Source organism: Pan paniscus, chromosome 19 (assembly GCF_029289425.2).
Source record: "Pan paniscus chromosome 19, NHGRI_mPanPan1-v2.0_pri, whole genome shotgun sequence".
Lineage (NCBI taxonomy): Eukaryota > Metazoa > Chordata > Mammalia > Primates > Hominidae > Pan > Pan paniscus.
The window spans coordinates 33666117-33681840 of NC_073268.2; the positions used below are offsets into that span (position 1 = coordinate 33666117).

At 41.9% G+C, this 15724-nt stretch overlaps 1 protein-coding gene and 1 pseudogene across 1 annotated transcript in view; one reads left to right on the forward strand and one right to left on the reverse strand.

Moving 5' to 3' along the window:
• LOC100991242 (leucine-rich repeat-containing protein 37B-like) overlaps positions 1-15724 on the forward strand; it is a 423125-nt pseudogene that overhangs the window by 236830 nt on the left and 170571 nt on the right.
• Positions 1-15724, reverse strand: part of ATAD5 (ATPase family AAA domain containing 5) — a 64075-nt gene that overhangs the window by 40975 nt on the left and 7376 nt on the right. Inside the window, exons 4-6 of the mRNA XM_034943237.3 lie at positions 14271-14435; positions 11021-11147; positions 10135-10216 (exon numbers count right to left, since the gene is read on the reverse strand). Of these exons, the coding sequence (XP_034799128.3) occupies positions 10135-10216; positions 11021-11147; positions 14271-14435 (374 nt within the window). The remainder of the gene's footprint in view (positions 1-10134; positions 10217-11020; positions 11148-14270; positions 14436-15724) is intronic.

The following is a 15724-nucleotide window of genomic DNA, read 5'->3' on the forward strand; positions in this document are numbered from 1 at the left end:
ATTTGAAAAAGAAAAGCTAAGGTTATAAACATTTAAAGGAATAAACTATCTGGAAAATAAACATTTTTAGGGCTGGGCATGGTGGCTTATGCCTGTAATATAAGTACTTTGAGAGGCCGAGGTGGGCGGATCACTTAAGGCAAGGAGTTCCAGACCAGCCTGGTCAACGTGGTGAAACCCCATCTCTACTAAAAATATAAAAATTAGCCAGGTGTGGTGGCAAATGCCTGTAATCCAAGCTACTCGGGTGGCTGAGGCACGAGAATCACTTGAGCCTGGAAAGCAGAGGTTGCAGTGAGTCAGGATCGCGCCACTGTACTCTATCTAGCCTTCCAGTCTGGGCAACAGAGTGAGACTGTCTCAAAAAACAACAAAAAACAAAACAAAACAAAAACCAGAAAAGAGAAGAAACACCTTTAAATTTAATTTTTAAAAATTAAATAAATTGGCAGGGCATGGTGGCTCACGCCTGTAATACCAGCACTTTGGGAGGCCGAGGAGGGTGGATCACCTGAGGTCAGGAGTTTGAGACCAGCCTGGCCAACATGACGAAACGCCATCTCTACTAAAAATACAAAAATTAGCCGGGCATGGTGGCGGGTGCCTGTAATCCCACCTACTCAGGATGCTGAGGCAGGAGAATGGCTTAAACCCAGGGGGCAGAGGTTACAGGGAGCCGAGATCATGCCACTTCACTCCAGCCTGGGTGAAAGAGGGAGACTCCATCTCAAAAAAAAAAAAAAATTTAAATTAATTTAATAAAATGTATTAAATAAATTCAATAAATTAGTATTTTAGGTAATAAATTTACCTAAATATAAAATATATATTAGGTAATTGATATAAAATACTTAAATATTAGCTTTATCTATAAAATATAATTATATAATTTATATATAATTATATAAAAATTTTGTTTTAGATTTTCTATAAAATATTGACAAATATTAATTTTTAAAATTTATTTAATACATTTAGGTAATAAAATTACCTAAAATATTAGCTGATCAAATTCTTTTTTGCTCATCACAAAAATGAAAGTCTACCCATGTTAAGAAATTAAATAAAAATAAATATGTATAGAAAAAAGTGACCTAAAGGACATCCACCAAAATGTTAATGGGGGCTATCTTTGGGTGGTAGGTGAGTTTTTTCCCTCTTTGGTTTTCTTGCTAAACAATCAGAAAAAAAAAAAAATCACTGTCATATTTCAAAAAGTTAATACAAGAACTTCTGATATAATATTGTTCCCAATGTAACAGGAGGAAGAGTAGGGTCCTTATTATTGTCTCAGTTTTGCCCAGTTTATCTTCAGATTGCAAATCATAGGGAGGCTGACTACAGTGGCAGGAGTGGGACAGAGGCAAAAGGGGGGGGAGAATGGGAGGTTGGAGTAGTGGAAGATGGTGTGTCACAGCTTATATGTCCTTCCTAGCCTGCCTGTAGAGAGAACAAGACTCACAATATTCTGTGCAATTAGATATTTGGGCTGGTAATTCAAAAGAGACTACAAAAACTTTTTCTGTATTTCTGTTTTCCTTTCCTCTTTGAGTGAAATGAAGGGAAAATAAGCTATGAAGCCAGATAGATACTAAATGAGATATCTCTTTTCTTTTTTAGAAAAGAGGAAGTGTATTTTTTTTAACTGTTAATTGGCGGGAAGGAGGAAAAGATGGGTAAAGTTGTAGTTAAATTAGTATGTCTCTATAGCAGAAGGTAGGTGTTAAGGAGAGGGGTACAAGGTACTAATAAAAAATATACATATTATATATAATGTATCATATATTACATATATATTACATGCATATACATATATTACACACATATAAATAGTTTTAAATGTGTGTGTGTACACATATACATACATATATAGCTGGTATGGTTTGGATGTGTGTCCCCTCCAAATTTCATATTGAAATACAGGCCAGGCGCAGTGGCTCATGCCTGTAATCCCAGCACTTTGGGAGGCTGAGATGGACAGATCACCTGAGGTCGGGAGTTCAAGACCAGCCTGGCCAACATGGCGAAACCCCATCTCTACTAAAAATACAAAAATTAGCTGGCTGTGGTGGCAGGCGCCTGTAATCCCAGCTACTCGGGAGGCTGAGGCAGGGAGAATCGCTTTAACCTAGGAGGCGGAAGTTGCAGTGAGTCGAGATCATGCCGTTGCACTCCAGCCTGGTCAAGAGAGGGAGATTCTGTCTCAAAAAAAAAAAAAAAAAAAAAAAAAAAGAAATATAACCTCCAATGTTGGAGGCAGGCCTAGGTGTTTGGGGTCATGGGGGCAGATCCCTCATGAACGGATTGGTGCTGTCCTCACAGTAATGAGTAACTTCTCCATCTATTAGTTCACCCGAGAGATGGTTGTTTAAAAGAGGCTGGTACCTCCTCCTCTCTCTTGCCACTTCTCTCGCCATGTGACAGGCCTGCTCTCCCTTCACCTTCTGCCATGAGTTGAAGATTACTGAGGCCTCACTAACAGCCAAGCCGATGCTGTACAACCATGCTTGTACAATCTACAGAGCTGTAAGCCAAATAAACCTCTTTTTCTCTATAAATTACCGAGTCTTAGGTATTCGTTTATGGGAATGCAAAACAGACAAACACAATATCCTAACTTTATCTACTGAAAAGGCCTAGAAGCACTGCCACATCAGGAGCAATGAATTTAATGCTAGACCTTCATCTCTAAATACCATCCTCCACGAAAAGGAACCAGGGGTCCATAGAGAAATGGCTAACTGCAGAGCTGAGACAAGGCAAGTAAAATAGAAGCCTAGAATATCTTCCTGTTCCAGAAATTAAGAAATGCTCCATAAATTATGAGGACATGTCAAAGGGACATAGAAACCAAGCTGAAGAGCTCACACTGGCCAAATTAAAAACAATTTGAGCATCAAAATAAGTAATATCAATGGATTACAATCCACTGAATAAAATAAAAATGAAGAAATAAGTGAATAAATAGATAAACTGAGGAGACAAAAAAGCTCTTATAGCAGCCAACTAACAAAGAAAGAATGACTGCAATAGAGAATCACCATTTGGAAACCATCATCATGTGGTTAATTCCATTGGAATTCATCAATATTAAGGCCCATAATTGCAGGTTTGATGAGAAACAAGATTTTGGCATTTGGCCAGGTGGGTGGCTCACATTTGTAACCCCAGCCAGGAGTTCAAGACCAGCCTGGGCAAAATAGTAAGATCTAGTCTCTATTTTTAAAAAAGCAAAAGAGGCCAGGCAAGATAGCTCATGCCTGTAATCCCAGCACTTTAGGAGGCTGAGGCGAGCAGATAACTTGAGACCAGGAGTTTGAGACAGCCTGGCCAACATGGCAAAACCCCGTCTCTACTAAGAGTACAAAAATTAGTCAGGTGTGGTGGTGCATACCTGTAATCCCAGCTACTTGGGAGGCTAAGGCACGATAATCGCTTGAACCCGGGAGGCGGAGGATGCAGTGAGCCAAGATAGTGCCATTGCACTCCAAAGCAGTCCTCCTGTCTTGACCCTTGACCTCCTGCTCTCAAGCGATCTGCCCAACTCGGCCTCCCAGAGTGTTGGGATTACAGGTGTGAGCCACTATGCCTGGCCTACCCTTAGGATTTTTTTTTTTTTTTTTTTTTTTTTTGAGACAGAGTCTTGCTCTGTTGCCCAGGCTGGAGTGCAGTGGCAGGATCTCGGCTCACTGTAAGCTCCACCTCCCAGGTTCACGCCATTCTCCTGCCTCAGCCTCCCAAGTAGCTGGGACTACAGGCGCCCGCCACCACGCCTGGCTAATTTTTTGTATTTTTAGTAGAGATGGGGTTTCACCATGTTAGCCAGGATGGTCTTGATCTGCTGACCTCATGATCCATAAGCCTTGGCCTCCCAAAGTGCTGGGATTATAGATGTGAGCCACCGCGCCCAGCTCAGAATTTTTAAATATATATTTTTAGAGACCGGCACGGTGGCTCACGCCTATAATCCCAGCACTTTGGGAGGCCGAGGCAGGTGGATTACCTGAGGTCAGGAGTTCAAGACCAGCCTGGCCAACATGGTGAAACCCCGTCTCTACTAAAAATACAAAAAAAAATTAGCGGGGTGTGGTGGCACACCCCTGTAATCCCAGCTACTCGGGATGCTGAGGCAGGAGAATTGCTTGAGCCCGGGAGGCAGAGGTTGCAGTGAGTCGAGATCGTGCCACTGCACTCCAGCCTGGCTGACAGAGCAAGACTCTGTCTCAAAAAAAAAAATATATATATATATATATAAAAAATAATTTCTTTAAAATAATGATATTTTAATATATGATTTGCAAATAAGGATAGTTTTACTTCTCCCCTTCCAAACCTTTATGTCCTTTTATATATTCTTCTTTCCTAATTGAACTATCCAGGACCTCTAGTAAGAGATGTCTTAGAGCTTGGAGGGTATTACGTTAAGTGCAATAAGCTGAACACAGAAAGATAAATACCCCATGTTCTCACTCTTATGTGGAAACTAAAAAAGTTAACCTTAGCCTGGGTAACATAGCAACAACTTGTCTCTACCAAAAAAACAATTAGCTGGACATGGTGGTGCACATCTGTGGTTCCAGCTATTTGAGGGGCTGAGATGGCAGGATCTCTTGAACCCAGGAGGTTGAGGCTGCAGTTTGCTGTGAGCGCACCACTGCACTCCAGCCTGGGCAACAGAGCAAGTTGCTGCCTTTAAAAAAAAAAAAAAAAAGAAGTCTCATAGAAGTAGAGAGTAGAATAGTGGTTAATAGAGGTGGGAGAGGGGAGGGGAGAGGGAGACATAGCCAGAGGTTGGTTAACAGATATAAAAGTATAGCTAGATAGGAGGAATAACTTCAAGTGTTCTACAGTACTATATGGTCACCATAATAAACAAAAATTTATTATATATTTTCAAATTTTGAAGAAGAGCAAAAAAAAAATTTTTTTTTAGCGACCGCGTCTTGCTCTGTTACCCAAGCTGGAGTGCAGTGGCGTGATTACAGCTCACTGCAGCCAAGACCTCCCAGGCTCATGTGATCCTCCTGTCTCAGACTCCCAAGTAGCTGGGCCTATAGGCATACACCACCATGCCTGGCTAGTTGTTTACTTTTTTAAAGAGATGGAGTCCTACAGTGGTGCCCAGGCTGGTATTTTTCTGTTCTTATACCAATACAACACACTTCTATTACTGTAGGTTTGTTCAATGTCTTGAAATCAGGTAGTGTAGAGGCCTTCAAATTTTTCTTCTTTTTCAAGATTATCTTGTCTATTCTAGGTTCTTTGTGTCTTTTAAATGTTAGGTTTGTCAAACCCATAAACTGGACGTCATCAAACTTCTGTACTTCAAAAGACACAACAAATAAAAAGGCAAGGTAATATATTTGCAAAACATGTATCTGACAGAGGACATGTAGTCAGAATATATAAAGAATCCTCACAACTCAACAAGAAGAAAGACAAGTCAGTAAGAAAAGGGGCAAAAGATTTCCCTAAGGAAGATATACAAAAGGCCAATAATCACAAGATGTTCACCATCAATAGACATGAGAAAAATGAAAATTAAAACTATGAGATATGACTACATAGCCATTCAAATAGATAAAATTAAAGACAGAGAAATGAAGATGTATATCCACACAAAGACTTATACATGAATGTTCATAGCAGCTTTATTCCCAATAGCTTCAAATTGCAAACAGCTGGGTGCAGCGGTGCACGTTTGAGTCCCAGCTGCTCAGGAGACTGAGGAAGGAAGATTGCTTGAGCCAAGGAGTTCAAGGCCAGGCTGAGAAACACAGCAAGACTCCATCTCTTATAGTGGAGGGAAAAGACAAAAGGAAACAATCCAGATGTCCGTTAATAGGTGTATGGAGAGACAAAAAGTGGTATATCCATACAATGAATACTACTGAGCAAAAATATAGCCAGGCACGGTGGCTCACACCTGTAATCCTAGCACTTTGGGAGGCCGAGGCAGGCAGATCACTGGAGGTCAGGAATTCGAAATCAGTCTGGCCAACATGGTGAAACCCTGCCTCTACAAAAAATACAAAAATTAGCCGAGCATGGTGGCGTAGGCCTGCTGTCCCAGCTACTCAGGAGGCTGATGCACAAGAATCACTTGAACCCGGAAGGCGGAGACTGCAGTGAGCCAAGATCATGACACTGTACTCCAGTCTGGGTGACAGAGCGAGACTCTGTCTCAAAACAAAAAAAGAAAAAGAAAACTAATGATATATTTGACAACATGAATAAATCTCAAAATCATCATGCCACCTACAAGAAGCCAGAGACAAAAGAGCATATACTATTTGATTTCATTAACATAAAATTCTAGAAAATATAAATTAGTATAAAGAAAAGAGACTAGCGTTTGCCTGGGTTGGGGCCACTTAGAGAACAGACTGCAAAAGAGCATGACAAGTCTGAGGCAGGCAATGGAAATAACTTGGTATCTTGATTATGGTGGTTTCACTGGGTGTACAACTGACAAAGCTCACCAAAATACACACTTTGAATTGATAGAATTGACCTTGCCTTGTGGCTCACGCCTGTAATCCCAACACTTTGGGAGGCCAAGGTGGGTAGATCACCTGAGTCCAAGAGTTTGAGACCAGCCTGGGCAACATGGCAAAACGCTGTCTCTACCAAAGAAAAAAAATACAAAAAATTAGTTGGGCATGGTGGCACATGCCTGTAGTCCCAGCCACTTGGGAGGCTGAGGTGGGAGGGACGATCACCTGACCCTTGGAGGTCACGGCTACAGTAAGCTGTAATTGCGCCACTATACTCCAGTCTGGGGATGACAGAGTGAGACTCCATCTCAAAAAAAAAAAAGCCTGATAATGCCAAGTGTTATCAAAGATAGGCAGCTACTAGAACGCTTATACATTGCTGGTGGGAGTGTAAAACCAAACAACAACTTGGAACAACAGTTTGCCAGGTTCTTATAATGTTAAACATGTACCTCCCTAATGACAGAGCAATTCCACTTCTAGGTATTTATTTACCCAAGAAAAATGAGAACACTTGTCCATACATGTGTATAAGAATGTTCATAGCAGTCAGGCGGAGCGCAGTGGCTCGCGCTTGTAATCCCAGCACTTTGGGAGGCCGAGGTGGGTGGATCATGAGGTCAGGAGATCGAGACCATCCTGGCTAACATGGTGAAACCCCATCTCTACTAAAAATACAAAAAAATTAGCCAGGCGTGGTGGCAGGCGCCTGCAGTCCCAGCTACTCGGGAGGCTGAGGCAGGAGAATGGCATAAACCCGGGGGGCGGAGGTTGCAGTGAGCCTAGACTGCGCTACTGCACTCCAGCCTGGGCGACAGAGTGAGACTCCGTCTCAAAAAAAAAAAAAAAAAAATGTTCATAGCAGTCTATTTAATAATAGCCAAATACTGAAAATAACCCAAATGCCCATTAATAAAGAATAAATAAAAAATATTGCAGTAGGCCAGGCACAGTGGCTCACGCCTGTAATCTCAGCACTTTGGGAGGCCGAGGCAGGCGGATCACGAGGTCAGGAGTTCAAGACCAGCCTGGCCAACATAGTGAAACCCCGTTTCTACTAAAAATACAAAAAATTAGCCAGGCGTGGTGGCGGATGCCTGTAATCCCAGCTACTCAGGAGGCTGAGGCAGGAGAATTGCTTGAACCCAGGAAGCGGAGGTTACAGTGAGCGGACATCGCGCCACTGCACTCCAGCCTGGGCGACAGTGCAAGACTCCATCTCTCTCTCTCTATATATATATATATATAGCGGCATATTCATACTACTTAACTACGAAAAAGAACAGACAACTGATATGCTACCTTGCCAAAGAAACTGGAGACAAAAGTATACCTACTGCAGGATTTCATTTATATGAGAGTCTAGAAAAGGCACACTAGTCTATATCAACAGAAAACAGATAAGAGATTGCATGGGATTGGGCAGAAATTAACTGCAATGAGGCACAAGAAGACTTTTTTTGAGAGTGATGAAAATGTTCTATATTTTTATTGTGGTGGTAATTACAGGTATGTACATTTGTCAAAACTCAAACTGTGGGCCAGGCACGGTGGCTCATGCCTGTAATCCCAGCACTATGGGAGGCTGAGGGGGCCGGATCACCTGAGGTCAGGAGTTAGAGACCAGCCCGACCAACATGGAAAAACCCCATCTCTACTAAAAATACAAAATTAGCCAGGCGTGGTGGCACATGCCTGTAATCCCAGCTACTCGGGAAGCTGAGGCAGGAGAATCACTTGAACCTGGGAGGTGGAGGTTGCGGTGAGCTGATATCACACCATCGCACTCCAGCCTGGGCAACAAGAGCGAAACTCTGTCTCAAAAAAAAAAAAAAGAGAGAGAAAAACTCAAACTGTTGGCCGGACACAGTGGCTCACGCCTATAATCCCAGCACTTTGGGAGGCCGAGGCGGGCGGATCACAAGGTCAAGAGATCGAGACAATCCTGGCCAACATGGTGAAACCCCGTCTCTACTAAAAATACAAAAATTAGCTGGGCATGGTGGTGCGTGCCTGTAGTCCCAGCTACTCAGGAGGCTAAGACAGGAGAATCGCTTGAACCCGGGAGGCAGAGGTTGCAGTGAGCCGAGATCGCGCCACTGCACTCCAGCCTGGCGACAGAGTGAGACTCCGTCTAAAAAAAAAAAAGAAAAAAAACCCCTCAAACTCTTTACTTAAAATGGGCACATATTATTATATGGACAATATAACTGAATGAAGTTGATTTAAAAATATGTATGTGTGCATTTGTTTGTGGGCGTGTATACTATGCAAAAGCAGCCAGACACAAAAGAATATATATATGAAGTTTATGTGATGTTCTAGAATAGACACAATTAATCTATGGTAATAGAAATCAAACTAATTGATGGAAATAGAAATCGAATATTTTGGTAATCTTGTGGTGATGGTGGTGGTGGGGATAATAGGAAAGAGGACACAAAACCTTTCTGAGCTAAAAAGAAGATTGTTGTTTCTTGATAAGATGCACTTGTCAAAACTGCATACTTAAGATGTGTGTGCTTAACAATATATAATTACACCTCAGTAAAACTTGAACAGAAAAAAAGATAATCTGAACCCATGTTGCTCCTAGACCTGACCTTCCATCATGCCACCCAGGCGCATAAACTAGAACTTACATGTCATCCTATACCTTCCTCTCCCACACTCTCACTCCCACAAATCTCATTAATCATCGAGGGATTTTTAATTCATCTCCTAAAATCTTTTCATATGTCATCCCCAACAACCTAGTCCTTACCTCCATCATCTCACAATACCTGGACTCCTACATCTACTCTAACCCCTCTTCCATTCCATTCTTTATCCAGCAGGCCAATTAAACTTCTAAAATCCAAATCTGTTTAGGTCTATATTTATGTTTAAAACCCTTTGGCTGCTTCTTATTTGCTCTTAATATAATGATAAAATCCCTTAACATGGCCTCCTAGGTCCTACATTGGCTGGCACCCACCTCTCACCCTTGTTCTCTGTGCTCTAGTCACACTAGCATTCTATCAGTTTTTGGTATTTAGCAAGTTCCTTCCAGCTACAGAGACTTTACATAGACAGTTCTCTCTGGCTGAAACACAGTTCCTCCTCCTGATGAACTCCTACTCATCCTTCAGATTTCAGTTCAGACATCAATTCCTCATTGAAGTCTTCTTTAATCAGACCAAACCTCCTCAATATGAATTATACCTCTCCTTAGCACAACTGCAATTTTTCACTTGTTGACCCAATGAATGTTTAATCATAGACCATCTTCCATCTCCACTTAAGCCACAGGAGAACAGGGAATATGTCCTGTCTTATCCCCATAATATCTCTGATACCAAAAACAGTACCTGGTACATACTAGTAGGTATTTAAATATTTACTGAATAAAATTCATTATCAGCTTTTGTATTTTTGGTTTGCTTATTTTTCTGTTTTGTCTAGCGATGGCCAAAGCACTTGCAAAAAACCAAGATATTCAAATAGCAGTTGCAGCACTGTCAATATTGTCAACTTTGAAACTGGACTTACTAGAGCTTCAAATGATAATTCACATGCTTTCTCATCAAAGTAAACACATCAATACAAATACATTCCATAAAATATTTTGGCATTTAAAAATTTGTATTGGACTGACCTGCTTTCATCAAAACTAGGGACAGGATCAGCTGCTTTTTGTGCTTTTCTGACAAGAAATAAAGGAGCGACTTTCATTTTTCCTTAGAAAAATAAATACTTGGGTTAGTATCAATGTTTACCATCTCCACCTTCAGCTACTTTCTTTCTTTCTTTCTTTCTTTTTTTTTGAGATGGAGTCTCACTCTGTAGCCCAAGCTGGAGTACAGTGCCACGATCTTGGCTCACTGCAACCTCCACCTCCAGGGCTCAAGTGATTCTCATGCCTCAGCCTCCCGAGTAGCTGGAACTACGGGTACCTACCACCACACCCAGCTAATTTTTTGTATTTTAGTAGAGCAAGACTCTGTCACACACATAAAAAAAAGAAAAACTCTTCACTATACCATAACTTTACTTACTAAAATAGAAATATAATACAGTTAAAATTTTACATAAGATACTAAATTTCAATCATAAGCACGTTCAGAATAATACCCCAAAACACAGGCCGGGTGCAGTGGCTCATGCCTGTAATCCCAGCACTTTGGGAAGCCAAGACAGGCAGATCACAAGGTCAGGAGTTTGAGACCAGCCTGGCTAACATGGTGAAACCCCGTCTCTACTAAAAATACAAAAAATTAGCCGGGCATGGTGGTGGGTGCCTGTAGTCCCAGCTACTCAGGAGGCTGAGGCAGGAGAATCACTTGAACCTAGGAGGTGGAGGCTGCAGTGAGCCGAGATCCCGCCGGCGCTGCACTCCAGCCTGAGCGACAAAGCGAGACTCCGTCTCAAAAATAAATAAATAAATAAATAAATAAATAAATACCCCAGAACACAAACACAAAACAAAACAAAAACCCCAAAACATTCTAATATACATCATAAATATTATTAACTCTGATTACCAGGTACATTTTTACTGGATGTGTTAAGTTTTTTTCCCAGCACATCATTCAAACACTGAAGTTTCTTCTGATTTTTCTCTGGATACTTTAAAGCAGTAGGACTTGAATCTATTATTATAACAGAATCCTAAGAGAAAATAAGAGAATAAATTTTAATTAAATCATATAATTAATATCATTGAAATTTCAAAAGAATCACAGTGATAGAAACCACAGAAAACATAATTAGCAGCTCCATACACCTCTCATCAGATATTATCTCATTGAAACAGAAAACACACAATAGAATAGCAGGAGCCCATGCTTACATCAAACAAGTTTATATGATATCAGGGTACGTTTATTATGACCATGGGCTTTCTTTTTTATTTTTATTCTTTTTTTTTTTTGAAATGGAGTCTCTCTCTGTTGCCCAGGCTGGAGTGCAGTGGTGTACTCTTGGCTCACTGCAACCTCCGCCTCCCGTGTTCAAGTGATTCTCCTGCCTCAGCCTCCCAAGTAGCTGGGATTGGAGGTGCGCACCACCACGCCCAGCTAATTTTTGTATTTTTAGTAGAGATGGGGTTTCGCCATGTTGGCCAGGCTGGTCTCGAAATCCTGACAGGTGATCCGCCTGCCTCAGCCTCTCAAAGTGCGGGGATTACAGGAGTGAGCCACCGCGCCTGGCCTCATGTGTTTTTTTAAATTGTGACAGGGTCTCACTCTGCCACCCAAGGTGGAGTGCAGTAACATGATCATGGCTCACTGCAGCCTCAAACTCCCAACCTCAAGCCATCCTCCCACCTCAGCTGCCCAAGAAGCCAGGACTACAGGCGCACACCACCACGCCTGGCTAATTTTTGTGTTTTTTGTAGAGCCAGGGTCTCCCTATGTTGACCAGGCTGGTCTCGAACTCCTGGGCTCAGGCAATCCTCCCACCTTGGCCTCCCAAAGTGCTGGGATTACAGGCGTGAGCCACCAGGCCCAAAAAGGCTTTCTTTTTTGAAAAAGCAACTAATGCCGGACGGTGGTTCACGCCTGTAATCTCAGCACTTGGGGAGGCCAAGGCAGGGGGGAATCACCTGAGGTCAGGAGTTCAAGACCAGCCTGAGAAACATGGAGAAACCCCGTCTCTACTAAAAATACAAAATTAGCCAGGTGTGATGGTGCATGCCTGTAATCCCAGCTACTCGAGAGGCTGAGCCAGGAGAATCGCTTGAACCCAGGAAGCGGAGGTTACAGTGAGCTGAGATCGCGCCATTAACTCTAGCCTGGGCAACAAGAGCAAAACTCCGTCTAAAAAATAAAGCAACTAACATATGACCTGGTATTCATATGCAGAAAATTTTTAAAAAGCAACTAACAGACTGTACTCCAAATAAAACAGTCAATATGACCAAGCTATAAAAAGTCTCGTTATAGCCCTGTTGGAACTGTACATCCTAGAAATGTAATGAAGTCTGTGATTTTCCTGTCATCAGCATAGATTTACCGAGCACTTACCATATGTGAAGCAATATAGAGGAAATTGGGAATACACAGACAAAATTCAAGAATTGGCATCAAATGTTACATCTGAATGTAGGGGAGAAAGGGAAAGCTAGCCCATGAGCAGATAGTTTAACTAGTTATAATACAGCATGGTGAGTGCACCATCAACACAAAAAAATATACAAAAGTACATATCAGGAAAGAAAATATTTGTCTTGAAGGCATCAGCAAGCACAGTGTTCATTATTTTCATTATTTTATTTTATTTATTATTTATTTATTTATTTATTTTTGAGATGGAGTCTCACTCTGTTACCCAGGCTGGAAGGCAATGGTGTGGTCTCAGCTCACTGCAACCTCCGCCTCCCGGATTCAAGTGATTCTCCTGCCTCAGCCTCCTGAGTAGCTGAGATTACGGGCTCGCGCCACCATGCCCGGCTAATGTTTGTATTTTTAGTAGAGACGGGGTTTCACCATGTTGGTCAGACTGGTCTCAAACTCCTGACCTCGTGATCCTCCCGCCTCAGCCTCTCAAAGTGCTGGGATTACAGGTGTGAGCCACTGTGCCCATCCCATTATTTTATTTTTTTAATTTGTTTTTATTTTTTCTTTTTATATATTCAACCAGAAGAGTCTTGAATACAAGCACAGCTTTGAAGAGGAGGGGGTAAAATGTTCAGAATAGCCAAAAAGTGAAAACAACCCAAATGTCCATCAGGTGATGAATGGGATATTTGGCAACAGAAAGAAAAGAAATATTGAGGCTGTAACATAAATCTTGAAAACACATCCTAAGTAACAGAAGCCAGACACAAAAAACCACATGCTATATGATACCATTGATATGAAATGTCCAGAACAAGCAAATCTACAGAGACAGAAGCAGGTTAGTAGTTAGCTATGGCTGGTGGAATGAGGGGATTGGGGGGTGACAACCAAGAAGAAAAGAGTCTATTTTTGGGGAAATGAAAATGTTCCAAAATTGACTACAGTAATGGATGCACAACTCTTTCAATATACAAAAGTCACTGAATTGTACACTTTAAATGGTGAAATGCATGTATATGAATTATATCTCAAACTATTTTATTAGAAAGAGGTACTGGCAGTTAGCAGGATCTCAAAGTTTAAGTAGGAATTCCTCACATAGAAGAGAGTACTTGGAACGTATATTTCAAGCTGATGATAATAAAACGAATACCATGAAAACTGCACCATTTAGGGAGAAATGAACAATTCTGTGTGACTAGAGCAAAGAGTCATTTTGAAGAAAGGCAAGAGGGCTGGCACCCTAGTAGGCCAAGGCAGGTGGATCACCTGAGGTCAGGAGTTCGAAACCAGCCTGGCCAATCACCGTGAAACCCTGTCTCTACCAAAAATACAAAACTGGCCGGGCATGGTGGTACACACTCGTAATCTCAGCTACTTGGGAGGCCGAGGCAGGAGAATCGCTTGAACCTAGGAGGCAGAAGTTGCAGTGAGCCGAGATCCAGCCATTGCACTCTCGCCTGGGCAACAAGAGCGAAACTCTGTCTCAAAAAAAAAAAGGAAGAGGTAGTTCAGCTTATGAAAGATCTTGAGTGACTTAAGAAGGATTCAAACTGTATTCTGCAGACAAAAAAAAGCAGAAGGCTTTTAAAGCAAAACTGAAAATGATATTCTCTCTACCACTTCAAGCTATCACACAAACCTACCTTATAACTTTATAATGGTTTCCTTCTCCCACTCCAAACAGCAAAATAGGAGAGAATTTATACCAACAGATATTTATAATACTTACTTCTGTTTCTGACAATTTCTTCCTTTCAGGAAGTGTCTGATGTCTAGAGGAGCGCCTTAAGGGTATCGCTATTTCTTCAGTCACCTTTGACCTACTGATGTGTAAAGCTTTTGCTTTTTCAATCAATTGTTTTGCTTTTGATATGTTTTTTGAAGCATTGCTTGCCTAAACAAAAAATTGAAATATTAATTTACATCACAAGAAAATATTTTATATTTAATAATAGAAAAAAATACAATCACAAATCACATTAAATAATCAACAAAGAAATGGTTATTCAAATCTTACCAGGGGCCTTAAATTGAAATGTGTCTAGTTATCATTAGTTTGCCTTTATTTCTTACTTGAAATCATCCAGGTAAATATATTTACATGTGAGCAAAACACCCAAGAGGATGTCTGTAGTATAGACTTGGCAATCTATTTTTTAATTTTAGTCACCAAATTCAGGCAAAGTACTTTCCAAATCCAAACAGTTACCCAGCCTACTATATGAATGGCTCTAGGCTGGATACTATAAAGAAAACAGTTTTATAATACATGGACCTTGGCCTCAAGGTTTTTTGTTTTTTTTTTTTTAACAGAGTCTAGCTCTGCTGCCAAGGCTAGAGTGCAGTGGCATGATCTCGGCTCAGTGCAACCTCTGCCTCCCGAGTTCAAGTGATTCTCCTGCCTCAGCCTCCCAAGTAGCTGGGACTACAGGTGCCCACCACCACACCCAGCTAATTTTCGTATTTTTAATAGAGATAGGGTTTCGCCATGTTGGCCAGGCTGGTCTCAAACTCCTGACCTCAGGTGATCTGCCTGCCTCAGCCTCCCAAAGTGCTGGGATTACAGGCGTGAGCCACCACACCCAGCCTCAAGCTTCTTATATATGATAAAGAAGAAAGAGTCTGGACACAGTGGCTCATACCTCTAATCGCAGCACTTTGGGAGGCCGAGGTGGGTGGATCACCTGAAGTCAGGAGTTCCAGATATCCCTGGGTCAACATGGCGAAACCCCCGTCTCTACTAAAAATAACAAAAATTAGCTGGGCTTGGTGGCGGGCGTCTGTAATCCCAACAACTTGGGCGGCTGAGGCAGGAGAATCACTTGAACCCAGGAAGCCGAGGTTGCAGTGAGCCAAAATCGCGCCATTGCACTCCAGCCTGGGCAACAAGAGGGAAACTCCGTCTCAAAAAAAAAAAAAAAAAAAAAAGAAGATGGCCGGGTGCAGTGGCTCACACCTGTAATCCCAGCACTTTGGGAGGCCGAGGTGGGCAGATCACAAGGTCAGGAGATTGAGACCATCCTGGCTAACACGGTGAAACCCCATCTCTACTAAAAATACAAAAATTAGCTGGGCATGGAGGCGGGTGCCTGTAGTCCCAGCTACTCAGGAGGCTAAGGCAGGAGAATGGCGTGAAGCAGAGTGCAGTGAGCCGAGACCGTGCCACTGCACTCCAGCCTGGGC